Here is a 12441-nt window from a genome sequence, read left to right as displayed (position 1 = left end):
CCTCTGCTGGAATCAAGTTGACTGCAATAATGTATGTTGCTAGTGTGAAAAATTAGCTGAAGTGCTACTAACATTAATTTTTTTTTGTTAAAATAAACCTAACAGTGAACATTTAGACACTCCCAGCAGGAAACACCTAGCATTCCCTTCAAGCATGGCTCCCGGCAGAGAGTGCGAGATTGGTGAATATATCTTATGTTATTCTCCAAATACCTACAGCTCTGTAACACACAATTACTTGTTTGTTACTGGTCTTATGTGGAATTTTTCTATGCTGACGAAGACATTTTCCTGGGTTCACTCCCAATCGTCTGTGATAGTGGTTTTCCGATACCCCATCATCTTGTTATCATATCCATATTGCCAATGGGAGATTAGTGATTAATAACTGCAACAATCTATATTTAGATAACAACTTTAATGTTGCCACAGTCCCAGAGGACCATAGGCTGCTCTCCCCTTTGAGAGCTGGCTGGTGGTGATTTAATGCAAGGATCACCACACCGGAGGCGAGGGCAAGGTTGAAAATGTGGGCCCTTCATGAATGACCTCAGCCGGTACAGGAATTGAAAGTGCACTGTTAGTGTCACTCTGCAGCAAAACCAGCCATCCAGCCAACTGAACTGACCCAAGATGTCCCAAGGAACTAAACTGAAGAATTCCAAACAAAAAAGAACACCAACCACATAATCGGGTTTTAGGCAAGATGACCAAAACCTTGGTCAACAAGGTAAATTTGAGGGAACATCTTAAAATGAGGTCGAGAGTCAGAGAGTTGTAGGGAAGGAATTTCAGAGTTTAGAATCTATGCAACTTAAGGCATGAGCAGAATTCTGGATGGCCTCAAGTTTTGAGAGGGTAGAATGTGGGAGGCCAGCCAGGCATGCATTGGGATAGTCGAGTCGAGGTAACTAGTAAAGAGACTATGTGCAAAGGATGGAACAAAGCAGTCAGCAAGATATTTGCTACATTACAACTCATGGCAGACAGATCAGGTTGGCTCAATAACACAAACATGGAACCTAAATAGATCATTTGGGCCAATGCATTCTCTCCTGCCATAGATAATATACAATCCTACCCTATAATAAACCCGCTTGCATCAATTTCATTTCCTCAGGAGAGTTTCTTCAAAGATGCATCCCATTTCCTAAACAAAATGAAGAAATCTGCAGCAAATGTCTCTATAGTCACAGCTCCAGTATTCAGCCTTGCTGTACAAAAGCTATGCTTCAGCTTCTCGCTCTCCACATCACCTTCCCAACTCCAACTGTGTGAGAAACATTGCTGCTGGGAGAATTTAACCTTTTCAGTCTGGACCTATGACCAATAATCACAGTTCTGTTTGAATTCCGGAGACGTGGCAGTCATTGGCAAGGCCAGCACATAATCGCCCATCCCTAACCCGAGTGGCTTTTTAGGCCACTTGGGAGTCTGGTATCACATATAGGCCAGACCAGGTAAGGACAGCAGATTTCTTGCCGTTAAGTGAGCCCGAGGGTTTTTTTTTTTTTTTTAAATGACAATCTTTTAGTTTTTTTTCACCATTACTAGCTTTTTGTTCCAGATTTATTTAACTGATTCAATTTAAATTTCCTGGCTGCCACGATGGGATTTGCATTCATCTCCAAATCATAGTCCAGTACACACCTATGCTACCATAGGAAGATGAGAGGTCCTGTGACACAGTGGGTGGCATCCCATGAGCCAGAAGCTCCGGCTTCGCGTCCCACCCAGCCCAGGACTTGGATGTCCATAGGTCCATAACGTGGCCAAACAGGTAGAGTATCAAGCTGCAAATCTTTCCTTCACACATCAATGGCAGGAGGTAAGAGTGGGAGATTTTCCTGGCCAGCCATGTGATGGAACGAATGTTGGAGCCGCTACTATCACTATCCATAGCTCCAGACTACAACATGCATGTAAAAGTGCAGGTTGCCACAGCAACTCAGACACCTTAACTGAACTGTAACACACCACCCACCAAGACGCTTGCTACAAAAATCTGTCTAGTATATTTATGAACGACCTGGAAATTAAAGCACTCTCATGAGGAAGCCAGCATTCTTGGTAACTACAAGACTAAGGGAATAGATAGGAGACCAGAATCAGATCTCAGTGTCCAGTGGCGTTAACATGCATGGCCATCATCCTCAAACTCCGATCAGTTCAGTCTACAAGGTGGTAAGCTGGCTGGACTGTAGAGTTTGCTAAGGAGTGACATTGAATGTATCCTTGTATCTATTCTGTCAAAATAAACAAAGTGCGGGGTGGGGGGGGGGGGGGGGTGCTGTTGGCAAAAGACAGGAAACAGCCTGTCAGAACCAAACACAAAAAATGTGCATAGCTGAAACAGAGGAACAGGAAAACTGCTATTAAATCAACTTGAATTATACAAATGCACTGCTTAAATTGAAGCATGTAGCTTGATCAAGTGCAATGCTTTGTAAAACCATTTTGCTTAACTAAGAAACAAAATCACAGATTAACAATTCCCGTCAGACTTGGAGATAGGAGATCAGAATACTTGTAAACAAAATGAAGGCAGGTGGATTCATTTTGTTCCTTCTGTTTTATATCTACACCCTGGACCTCTCCAGGTTGGTGGCTGAGTCCCCTGCCATTGCTCAAGAAGCACAGTGTTCCATCCACCAATAAGTTGCCAAATTTCACTCTCACCTGGGACACATTAAAACTGACCAGCAACACCACAGCTTAATGCAGCCATATTTCCATGGCCAGGCCAGCACTTGCACTACAAGACTGGTGAACACAAACCCTTTTTTATTTAATGTTCTCAATTCGACCTTGAATAAGGACGGGGCAGAGTAAATTGCTTTTGATTTTGGTAGGTGCAATACGAATATTCAGAAAGGCTCCAAAGCACAGCACCTTGTATTACAATGTGAACATTCTGTAACATTGCCTAGGAGTTAATGGACATGGAAGACGTTTTTCCAGATGGATGAGCTATACCTAGCACATGTACCTCATGAGCATTTTTATAAATTCACAATGCTGGGAATACTCTGCATGTCCGGCAGCACATGAGGAGAGAGAAACAGAGTTAATGTTTCAGGTCACTGAACTTTCATAACTTGACCTGAAACGTTAATTTTGTTTCTCTACCCACAGATGCTGCCAGACCTGCTGAATGTTCCCAGGACGTTCTGTTTTCATTCCCAATTTCCAACGTCAGCAGTATTTTACTTTTATATTTGTGAGTGTTTGACCTTGCTTACACAATGTGCTTGCCAAACGATGCTTCAAGCTGTGACTTACCCCACTGAAACATATGTATCAGCATTGAGACAAAGAACACAGCAATAAAGTTCCAACTTTTAGCTGACTCCTTTGTAGTGAGGAGACAGGTCTTTTGATACCTTTGACGTTGCCCCTCTTAGGATTCAAAACTCAACTTAACTGGTAAAACATCAATCACTTTATCGTACACGGAGCTGTTGCTGAAGCTTTTCATCTTGCACTCAATAGGACAAACACAAGAAAGCCAAATTTCAAACAATCACAACAATTTATTTTACAGGAGAAAAAGACCTTGACTGGTTGGAAGTTGACTGATTGCTTTCTCCATGGCAATGTCTTAATCAATGGGTAACCACAGGATGCTATTAATGGGGAGGAGAAAGCATGGCAACATCATAACCAATGGGAAACTACAGGATGATATTAACGGGTGCTTGGGGAGCCTATAGTTCCATGTTGCTTTCTCCATGTCAACTCCTCAGCAAATCAGAGTCAACTTGCTAACCAATCAGCACCCTATTTTCCTGCAGTAGAAATTGTGACCATTTGAAATTTGGTACTCTTGTGCTCGTCTTAATGGGTCCAAATCAAAAGCTTTGGCAACGTATTTCTCTTCTGAGCACTAATAAAACATTGAAGTTTTAAAGAAAAAAGCAGTTTGACAACAAGAATTTGTTTTATTCTTTCATGGATGGCAGGCATCGCTGGCTAGGCCAGCATTTATTGCCCATCATTAACTACCCTCGAGAAGGTGGTGGTGAGCCAGGTGCTATAGGTACTCCACAGTGATGTTAGGGGTAGAGTTGTTGGAACTTAACCCCAGCAACAATAAAGGATCAATAAACATTGCCAAGTCAGGATGATTTGAGAGTTGAAAGTGGTGCTGTCCCCTTGATTCTGCTGCCCTTGTCCTTCTAGGTGGAAGATGCTATTGAAGATGCCTTGGTGAATGGCTGCAGTGCATTTTGTAAATGGTACACATTGCTGCCACATGCACTGGTGGTGGTGGGACTGAATGTTTACAGTAATAGATAGGATGCCTGGTAAGTAAGGTTCTTTGTCCTGGATGGAGTTGTGCATTGTATGTTGTTGGAGCTGCATTCAACCAGGCATGAAGAAAGTATTCCATCGCACTCCTGACTTCTGCCTTGTAGATTGTGGACAGCCTTTGAGGAGTCAGGAGGCGAGTCCACTCACTGCAGAATTCCCAGTCCCCAACTTGATCTTGTAACCAGTCTTTACACAGGTGGTTTATGGTCAATGATAAGCCAATGATACCGGGCAGCATGGTAGCACAGTGGTTAGCACAATTGTTTCACAGCTCCAGGGTTCCAGGTTCGATTCCTGGATTGGGTCACTGTCTGTGTCTGAACGCTCTCCCTGTGAGTGCGTGGATTTCCTCCAGGTGCTCCGGTTTCCTCCCACAGTCCAAAGATGTGCAGTTTAGGTGGATTGGCCATTCTAAATTGCCCTCAAGTGTCCAAAATTGCCCTTACTGTTGCGTGGGGTTACTGGGTTATGGGGATAGGGTGCAGGTGTGGGTTTGGGTAGGGTGCTCTTTCCAAGAGCCGGTGCAGATTCAATGTAAATTCTATGATTCTATGATAACCCTCCGGATGTTTATGATGGGGAATTTGACAGATTGTTATGTTGCTGAATATCAAAGGGAGATGTGGTTAAACTCTCTTGATGGACATGGTTACTGCCTGGCACTTGCATGAATGTTCCTTGCCACTTAGCCCATGCTGGAATGCTGCCCAGGTCTTGCTGAATGTGGGCACAAATTGCTTCAATATCGGAGGATTTGCAAATGGAATATTTTATGGTTTTCAATTAAAACAGAGGTACAGCAGCCTAGCTCTAATTTAAAGTCATACTCCCTCTTTCTGGACTCTCTTTCTCCTCCCCCCCCCCCCCCCCCCCCGACCCCGACGTCCTGGGGGTTACCATTGATCAGAAACTGAACTGGACCAGCCATATTAATACTGTGGCTACCATGGCAGGTCAAAGGCTAGGAATCTTAAGGCATGAAACTCACCTCCTGACTCCCCAAGCCTGTCCAGCATCTATAAGGCAAGTCAGGAGTGTGATGGAATACTCTCCACTTGCCTGGATGAGTGCAGCTCCAACAACACTCAAGAAACTCAACACCATCCAGGACAAAGCAGAACGCCTGATTGCTCTTGCTCCCCCTTCCACAAACATTCAAACCCTCCACGACTGACAAACAGTGGCAGCCGTGTGTACCATCTACAAGATGCACTGCACTAACTCACCAAGGTTCCTCAGACAGCACCTTCCAAACCCACAACCACTACCATCTAGAAGGACAAGAGCAGCAGATACCTGGGAACCCCACCATTCACCACCCTGACTTGGAAATATATTGCTGTTCCCTCACAATCACTGGGACAAATTCCTAGAACTCCCTCCCTAACAGCATAGTGGATGTACCTACACCTGAAGGACTGCAGCGGTTTAAGACCACCACCTTCTTAAAGGCAACCAGAAATGGGCAATAAATGCTGGCCTAACCAGTGACGCCCACATCCCATAAATTAATTTTGAAAAATGCCCTCTGGATTAACCAAAATAATAGAAGAAACTTGGCAAGTGAATTTTTTTTAATACAAATTTAGAGTACCCAATTAATTTTTTTCCAATTAAGGGGCAATTAGCGTGGCCAATCCACCGAGCCTGCACATCTTTGGGTTGTGCGGGTGAAACCCACGCAGACACGGGGAGAATGTGCAAACTCCACACGGACAGTGACCGAACCTGGAACCTCGGCGCGTGAGGCAGCAATGCTAACCCACTGCATCACCGTTCTGCGCTTTGACAGTGAATGTTGAAGAGGATGGTTTCACACTGGGATTAGTAGATGTAATTGATCTGTTCAGCACAAATTATATCAGAAATGGCAGTTATGATGCTGAAATAAGAAGGAGGACAGAGACAGCCAGAAGCAATTTTAAGATGCAGGATGTTAACAACAAGACAATTTGAGCCTCAAACAAGGGAACAAAACTCAAAATTCTATCCACTTTCTTGTTTGCTTCAGAAACCTGGACAGTAAATAAAGATCTGTGGAAGAAAATAGAGGCCTTTGAAATGTGGATGTGGAGATGTGTGCTAAAATATCCATCTACAGACCACAAGACAAATGAAGAGGTGCTTGGAATAGCAAGAACAAAACTCTGAAAGAAAAAGGTGACATCCAGAAAAGGAACTGCATGGATTTTGATCATGAAATGAAAATGAAAATCGCTTATTGTCACGAGTAGGCTTCAATGAAGTTACTGTGAAAAGCCCCTAGTCGCCACATTCCGGCGCCTGTCTGGGGAGGCTGGTACGGGAATCGAACCGTGCTGCTGGCCCGCTTGGTCTGCTTTAAAAGCCAGCGATTTAGCCCAGTGAACTAAACCAGCCTCATTTGATCAGAGCTTGAAAAGCTATGGAGGTCATTCCTTGAAAGGCAAAGTAGAGGCAGCAGAAAGAGGGGTTGATCTAGGCATGATTGGATGACTGATGTCACAGCCCGGTTGCAGAGCAGCTACAGTGGATGTGAGAGGATAGAGCAAGGCAGACGAGGGTGACATTCCAGGCAGGAGCAGCTCCAGGCAGATAAATAGAGAGAATAATAGGTCAGAGTTCCTGCTCAGGATTGCTTTTTAATATTGGAGAAAGCGGTTTTGCAAGTTTACTCTGCTTGGCAATTACCCCCCTCCCCAAACCCCCAATCCTAATTGTGCACGCTCATACAAATGATCACCTGGGGAGACTGATACCGATGTAACCATATCCTCACTTTTCCAGTGAGGAAAAGGTGGGAAAGGGAGAGTCAGCTGAGCATCTCAAATTGATTCCCATATAGAATGCGACATATTCAAGTCCCAAAAGGAGGGGGAGGGGAGGGGGGAGGGGGGAGGGGGGGAGGGGGGGGAGGGGAGGAGGGGGAGGGAGAAGGAGGGGAGGGGGGAGGGAGAAGGAGGGGAGGGGGGGGGGAAGAAGGGGGGGAGGGGGGGAGGGGGGGAGGGGGGGAGGGGGGGAGGGGGGGAGGGGGGGAGGGGGGGGAGAGGAGGAGGGGGGAGGAGGGGGGGGGAGGGGGGGGAGGAGGGGGGAGGAGGGGGGAGGAGGGGGGAGGAGGGGGGAGGAGGGGAGGGGAGGGGGAGGGGGGAGGGGAAGGGGGGGAGGGGGGGAGGGGAAGGGGGGAGGGGAAGGGGGGAGGGGAAGGGGGGAGGGGAAGGGGGGGAGGGGAAGGGGGGGAGGGGAAGGGGGGGAGGGGAAGGGGGGAGGGGAAGGGGGGGAGGGGAAGGGGGGGAGGGGAAGGGGGGGAGGGGAAGGGGGGGAGGGGAAGGGGGGGAGGGGAAGGGGGGGAGGGGAAGGGGGGGAGGGGAAGGGGGGGAGGGGAAGGGGGGGAGGGGGGAGGGGGGAGGGGAAGGGGGGGAGGGGGGGAGGGGGGGAGGGGGGGAGGGGGGGAGGGGAAGGGGGGGAGGGGGGAGGGGAAGGGGGGGGAGGGGGGAGGGGAAGGGGGGGGAGGGGGAGGGGAAGGGGGGGAGGGGGGAGGGGAAGGGGGGGGAGGGGGGAGGGGGGGAGGGGAAGGGGGGAGGGGAAGGGGAGGAGGGGGGAGGGGAAGGGGGGGGAGGAGGGGGGGAGGGGAAGGGGGGGGAGGGGGGGAGGGGAAGGGGGAGGGGGGAGGGGAAGGGGGAGGGGGGGAGGGGGAGGGGGGAGGGGGGAGGGAGGAGGAGGAGGGGGAGGGAGGAGGGGAGGGAGAGGGGGAGGAGGGGGAGGGAGAGGGGGGGGAGGGGGGAGGGAGAGGGGGGGGAGGGGGAGGAGGAGGAGGAGGGGGAGGGGGGGAGGGGGGGAGGGGGGAGGGGGGAGGGAGGAGGAGGAGGGGGAGGGGGGAGGGGGGAGGGAGGAGGAGGAGGGGGAGGGAGGAGGGGGAGGGGGAGGGAGGAGGGGGAGGGGGAGGGAGGAGGGGGAGGGGGAGGGGGGGAGGGGGAGGGGGAGGGGGAGGGGGAGGGGGAGGGGGAGGGGGGAGGGGGAGGGGGAGGGGGGGAGGGGGAGGGGGGGAGGGGGAGGGGGAGGGGGGGAGGGGGGGGGAGGGGGGGGGAGGAGGGGGGGGAGGAGGGGGGGGGGAGGAGGGGGGGAGGAGGGGGGGGAGGAGGGGGGGGGGAGGAGGGGGGGGGAGGAGGGGGGGGAGGAGGGGGAGGGGGAGGGAGAGAGAGAAACACAGACATAGTCCAAATTTGCTTCATGTCTTTGCTTATCCAATTAACAGAATAAAGCAGAAAGGGGTAATGGCAAAGACTGCAACCCAACCAGTCCCACTGATTAGGTGTAGAGACAGAGAATGAATATGACCCTGCAGCAGTATGACTGCCTGGTGGCACAGTGCAGACTCGGGCACTGATGCACTGCAGCACAGAGCAAAGAGACGCATGTCCCCAAACACCGGGTTCCCAAGCCAAACTGCCTCAATTGCAGAGAACTGGCATCACAGTCGCACCCAATATCCTGGTCATCTGTTACAGAACAGGAGCGCAAGGGACAGAGAGAGGTGGCGGGCGACAAAAAACAAGTCATTTGGACAATGTGGGGAATTTTAAAGATCAACATTGGCATTGGACCTGCCACGTTTGGAATGCAGATTCCCACCCTGCCCCGACCTGGTCTCCCACCCGTTTGAAAAAAGGTGGTGGAGAGATTCATTCCAGATGCTGTAACACTGCCTTTATCGTGTTTTCTTTTCAAATAAAATATTCCAAGAAACCCTAGGAGAACAAAAGAGGGGTGGATCGTTCTAACACAGTCATGCTGTCAGCATCTGCCAACAAGCACTGCCCCGTGAAAAAAAAAGCTCCAGTGGTTAAAGCGAGCAGACTTAGCGGAGCGTCCCCTGCTGCCGCCTTCCAAAATTACCCCTGAAAAGACACTTTGCAAAACTGGAGATGTCAGGAAGTCAGGCAGCAGCTCTCCCCCCCCCCCCCCCCCCCCCCTGCAGTATTTGTCAGCACTGATGTGACATTAACCTATTACAGGCTGGGGAAAGTGGACAGCAATCCCGCTTTTTTACAAAAGGGGGTTTCAGGTACAAAAATTACAATCCATGCTATTTTTTGGAGGCGTCTGTCCCATTCCATTCTCTCCCCCTGGAAGCCGAAGATGGGACAGTAAGTAACCAGCAAACTGTAAACGTGGCGCCCCAATGGACATTCGGAAGCCTGTGTGACATTTGCAGCCAATGACAGTGCTGAACAAACTGGATAGGAAGAAGGGCTAAAAATAACTGCTGCTGTCGCAGCGGGTGCGTGGTTCAGACATGGACACTGGATTCATCTCCTGGGCTGGGGGGAGAGAGGGAGAGGGCAAGAGGGAGCCTTCCATCTAGCGCTTTGTGCCAGGCCACTGCAACAGGAAGGGGTTTGGTTTCTGTAAACTGTCCTCTCTCTCTTTAATCTGCAGGTACAGGGATACAGGACCCGATCACACCTCCCTCCTTCCCCGAGCGACTCTCACACCTGCATTGCGGCTGAAGTGACCCCCAAACAGAACTACTGACCTCTCCCCACCCCCCACCACTTTAACCCTCTCGCCTTGTCACTGTCTGCCCCGCAAAAGGGGAGGTAAAGAGGGCAAAAACACAGGCGAAACCTGCCTGTCCTGGAGCCATTCAAAGCAGACGAGCTTTCTTGCAGCTAAACTACAATTTTCCACCTCCCCTCTCACCAAATAATCGTTCTCTCCTCTCAATCTCCGGCCAGATCAGCTTCTCCGGCCACACAGTTCCGTTTCAGCACTGTTGTGGTTAACCCACCCACCCCCCAGCGAAAGGGTGGAATTGACAGAGTTCAGAATGTTACAATCGAGGAAAATGCTCTTTTTCTTTTCAAAATGAAGGCAAGTCTGTCCAACCCCCCTGAAACAAAACATTTGGGGGGCTGTGAAAGGAGCTGAACTTCCACTGTCCGGGGTTAACAACCAAAAACATCCATGTACTTCCCCGGTGCCTTGATCAATTGGAAGTGTGGCTGCAGTTTCCCCAGTCCATCTCAGAGACATGAAGCGTTCAGACTGGGCGAGGACGATACCAGCTGTAAACATGTTAACCAAACCCCTCTCTCTCTCTCCCCTTGGCTATAAATCCGTGGGTGTGAATTTGAACTTGGTGGGACTCGTGTGTCTAGTAATTGATCCTTCTGATAGTAATTATGTACTAGTTCCGGTCACCCTGCGTGAATTATTTAAAGATTTAGGGGCGGGGGTGTTGGAGCCTGTGCTTCACATTGGACTAGGGCACATTGGATTGGGTTTGCTCCCAGCACGGCGGTGCATACAAATAACATTAAAAGGGACCACTTCAGGGGTCAGGAGCAAGCTCACCCCCTCATTCCAGGTCTATATTGCTGGAGAGAGCCAACGTCCTCCCCCAGACTCTCAGTACACACCCACAGCAGGAAGGCTGGTGCACAGAGTCTTGTACCTGTGCGAATTCTATTATATACACCATCAATTTAGGAGAGAGAGAGAGGGAGGAAATCAAGGCAAAACACACCCTACACCGAGCAGCAGCTTTTACGTAAAGAGGGCTCTTTGCTGTATAAAGTTTTACAAAGGCCGGCTAAGAGGTTGGAAAAGGATATGCACCCCAAGCACACAGTGGACCGATCACATTGTGTTTAATTGATGCCTCGCATTTCCAAAAGGCAGCCGCACAAATGCACACGATATTCATCTTCAAACCAATACATTAGTAAGATATTAGAAATGCTGGACATGTGTGTGCGTTTGTGCTCTCATCGACCTGCTACCCTTCTGCCATCACACTGTTAAAATCCGAGTGAATCGACCAAGGGAGCTGCAATAAGTGGACAGGGCTGGATATTCTCCGGACACTTCCACCTTGTTGATGCCTGACATCAATTCCTTCCCTTTGCAGCTGGGCAGGGTGTGCTGAAGGGCAGACAAAGCCCCCGCCCACCCACCCCCACAAACAACCACAACCTGTCCAGTCACTCACTCACCTCTGGCAGACAGTTTCTTGGTGTTAATAATCTTTGCAGCGTATTCCTGCCCCGTGGATAATTTGACGCATCTGCGAACGACGGAGAAGGCACCCCTGAGGAAAGGGGGAGAGAGAGAAGGCAAACAGGGATTTTAGTCCAGAAATACACCAGGAGGAGAGGGAGGTTACAAACAAGGGGTGGGAGGCAGACAGCAGCTGGACTGGGACAGTCGCTGCAAGGGGAGGTGGGGGAGACAGGGGCAAACGGGAAGATTGCATACTTTCCTAGCTCTTCGTACAGCTGGTACTCGTCGCTAAACCTGGTACACGTTGCGGTAGTGGCCATGTTGAAATGAAAATCCTGGAATTGGTTTGCAAACACTCGCCTGTCAATTGTAGGGAGGGCAGACAGGGAGCCACTAACGCGAGATTACGAGAGAGAGAGCCGAGCTGAGGACGTGAGCAGAGCCCAACGCCAGCAATACAGGCAGAACACGCGAACCTCCCCCAATCCGAAATGTTACATCCGTGTTATTGCAAGAAAGGGAAAACTATTTTTTTTTACAGTGCAAGTTTAGCGACATAAACCTACTTAAAAAGTTACCATTGCCCCTTGCTTTTTAAACCCCACCACCAAGAGAAAAAAGTTAGGACCAAACTCTCATAACTAAACCAAGTAGTTCTCCAAAATAGATTGAAGTTCAACTATGAAGTTTGCAACTGACACGCACATCTCATGTTAGAATAACAGGAATGACAGGGCAGTCATTTATTAGTCGCTATTGAGGAGGATGTGTGTGGTGGTGGGGTTGAGGGATAGTACAGTTAAACACTTCCACTTATTCTACGCACTAGAGTTGACAGTGACCAGTCAGGGAAAACCGAAAAATGTTAGGGTCAACTCAAAAAGAGTTTCACAGCTGTCACTGGTCCTGGCATGGGATGGGGGTGGTACCTCTGTGAGGGCCAATCAATGGTGGCAGGGAGCGTCCAACCAGAAATAAATTAGAACGACAGTACTAACTAACCTTACACTATATTGGGAAGCTAGTTCATCAGATGTGATGTTACGCACAGGAGAAGCCTGAATCTTCGGGTGGGGCAAGTTTCGAGGACCAGGTGAGAGGGCCAGCAATATACAAATGGGATTCAATGTCCATTTTTAAATCCTT

General features: G+C 49.6%; 1 protein-coding gene across 8 annotated transcripts in view; it reads right to left on the bottom strand.

Moving 5' to 3' along the window:
- The window catches only part of camk2g2 (calcium/calmodulin-dependent protein kinase (CaM kinase) II gamma 2), a 394966-nt gene extending 383188 nt beyond the window's left edge, over window positions 1-11778 (bottom strand). For 4 of the 8 annotated variants that reach the window (XM_038782783.1, XM_038782786.1, XM_038782784.1 and 1 more), the window contains exons 1-2: window positions 11551-11778; window positions 11289-11383 (exon numbers count right to left, since the gene is read on the bottom strand). In XM_038782783.1, coding sequence (XP_038638711.1) covers window positions 11289-11383; window positions 11551-11615 — 160 coding nt within the window. In that variant the 5' untranslated portion in view covers window positions 11616-11778. The remainder of the gene's footprint in view (window positions 1-11288; window positions 11384-11550) is intronic. The other 4 variants (XM_038782788.1, XM_038782789.1, XM_038782787.1 and 1 more) reach the window with 1 other exon arrangement.
- Window positions 11779-12441: the final 663 nt, after the last annotated feature.

This window comes from Scyliorhinus canicula, chromosome 22 (genome assembly GCF_902713615.1).
Source record: "Scyliorhinus canicula chromosome 22, sScyCan1.1, whole genome shotgun sequence".
In the NCBI taxonomy this organism is placed as follows: Eukaryota; Metazoa; Chordata; class Chondrichthyes; order Carcharhiniformes; family Scyliorhinidae; genus Scyliorhinus; species Scyliorhinus canicula.
The sequence above is the reverse complement of the archived record's forward strand: the minus strand, read 5'-3'. Positions and strand labels throughout refer to the sequence as shown.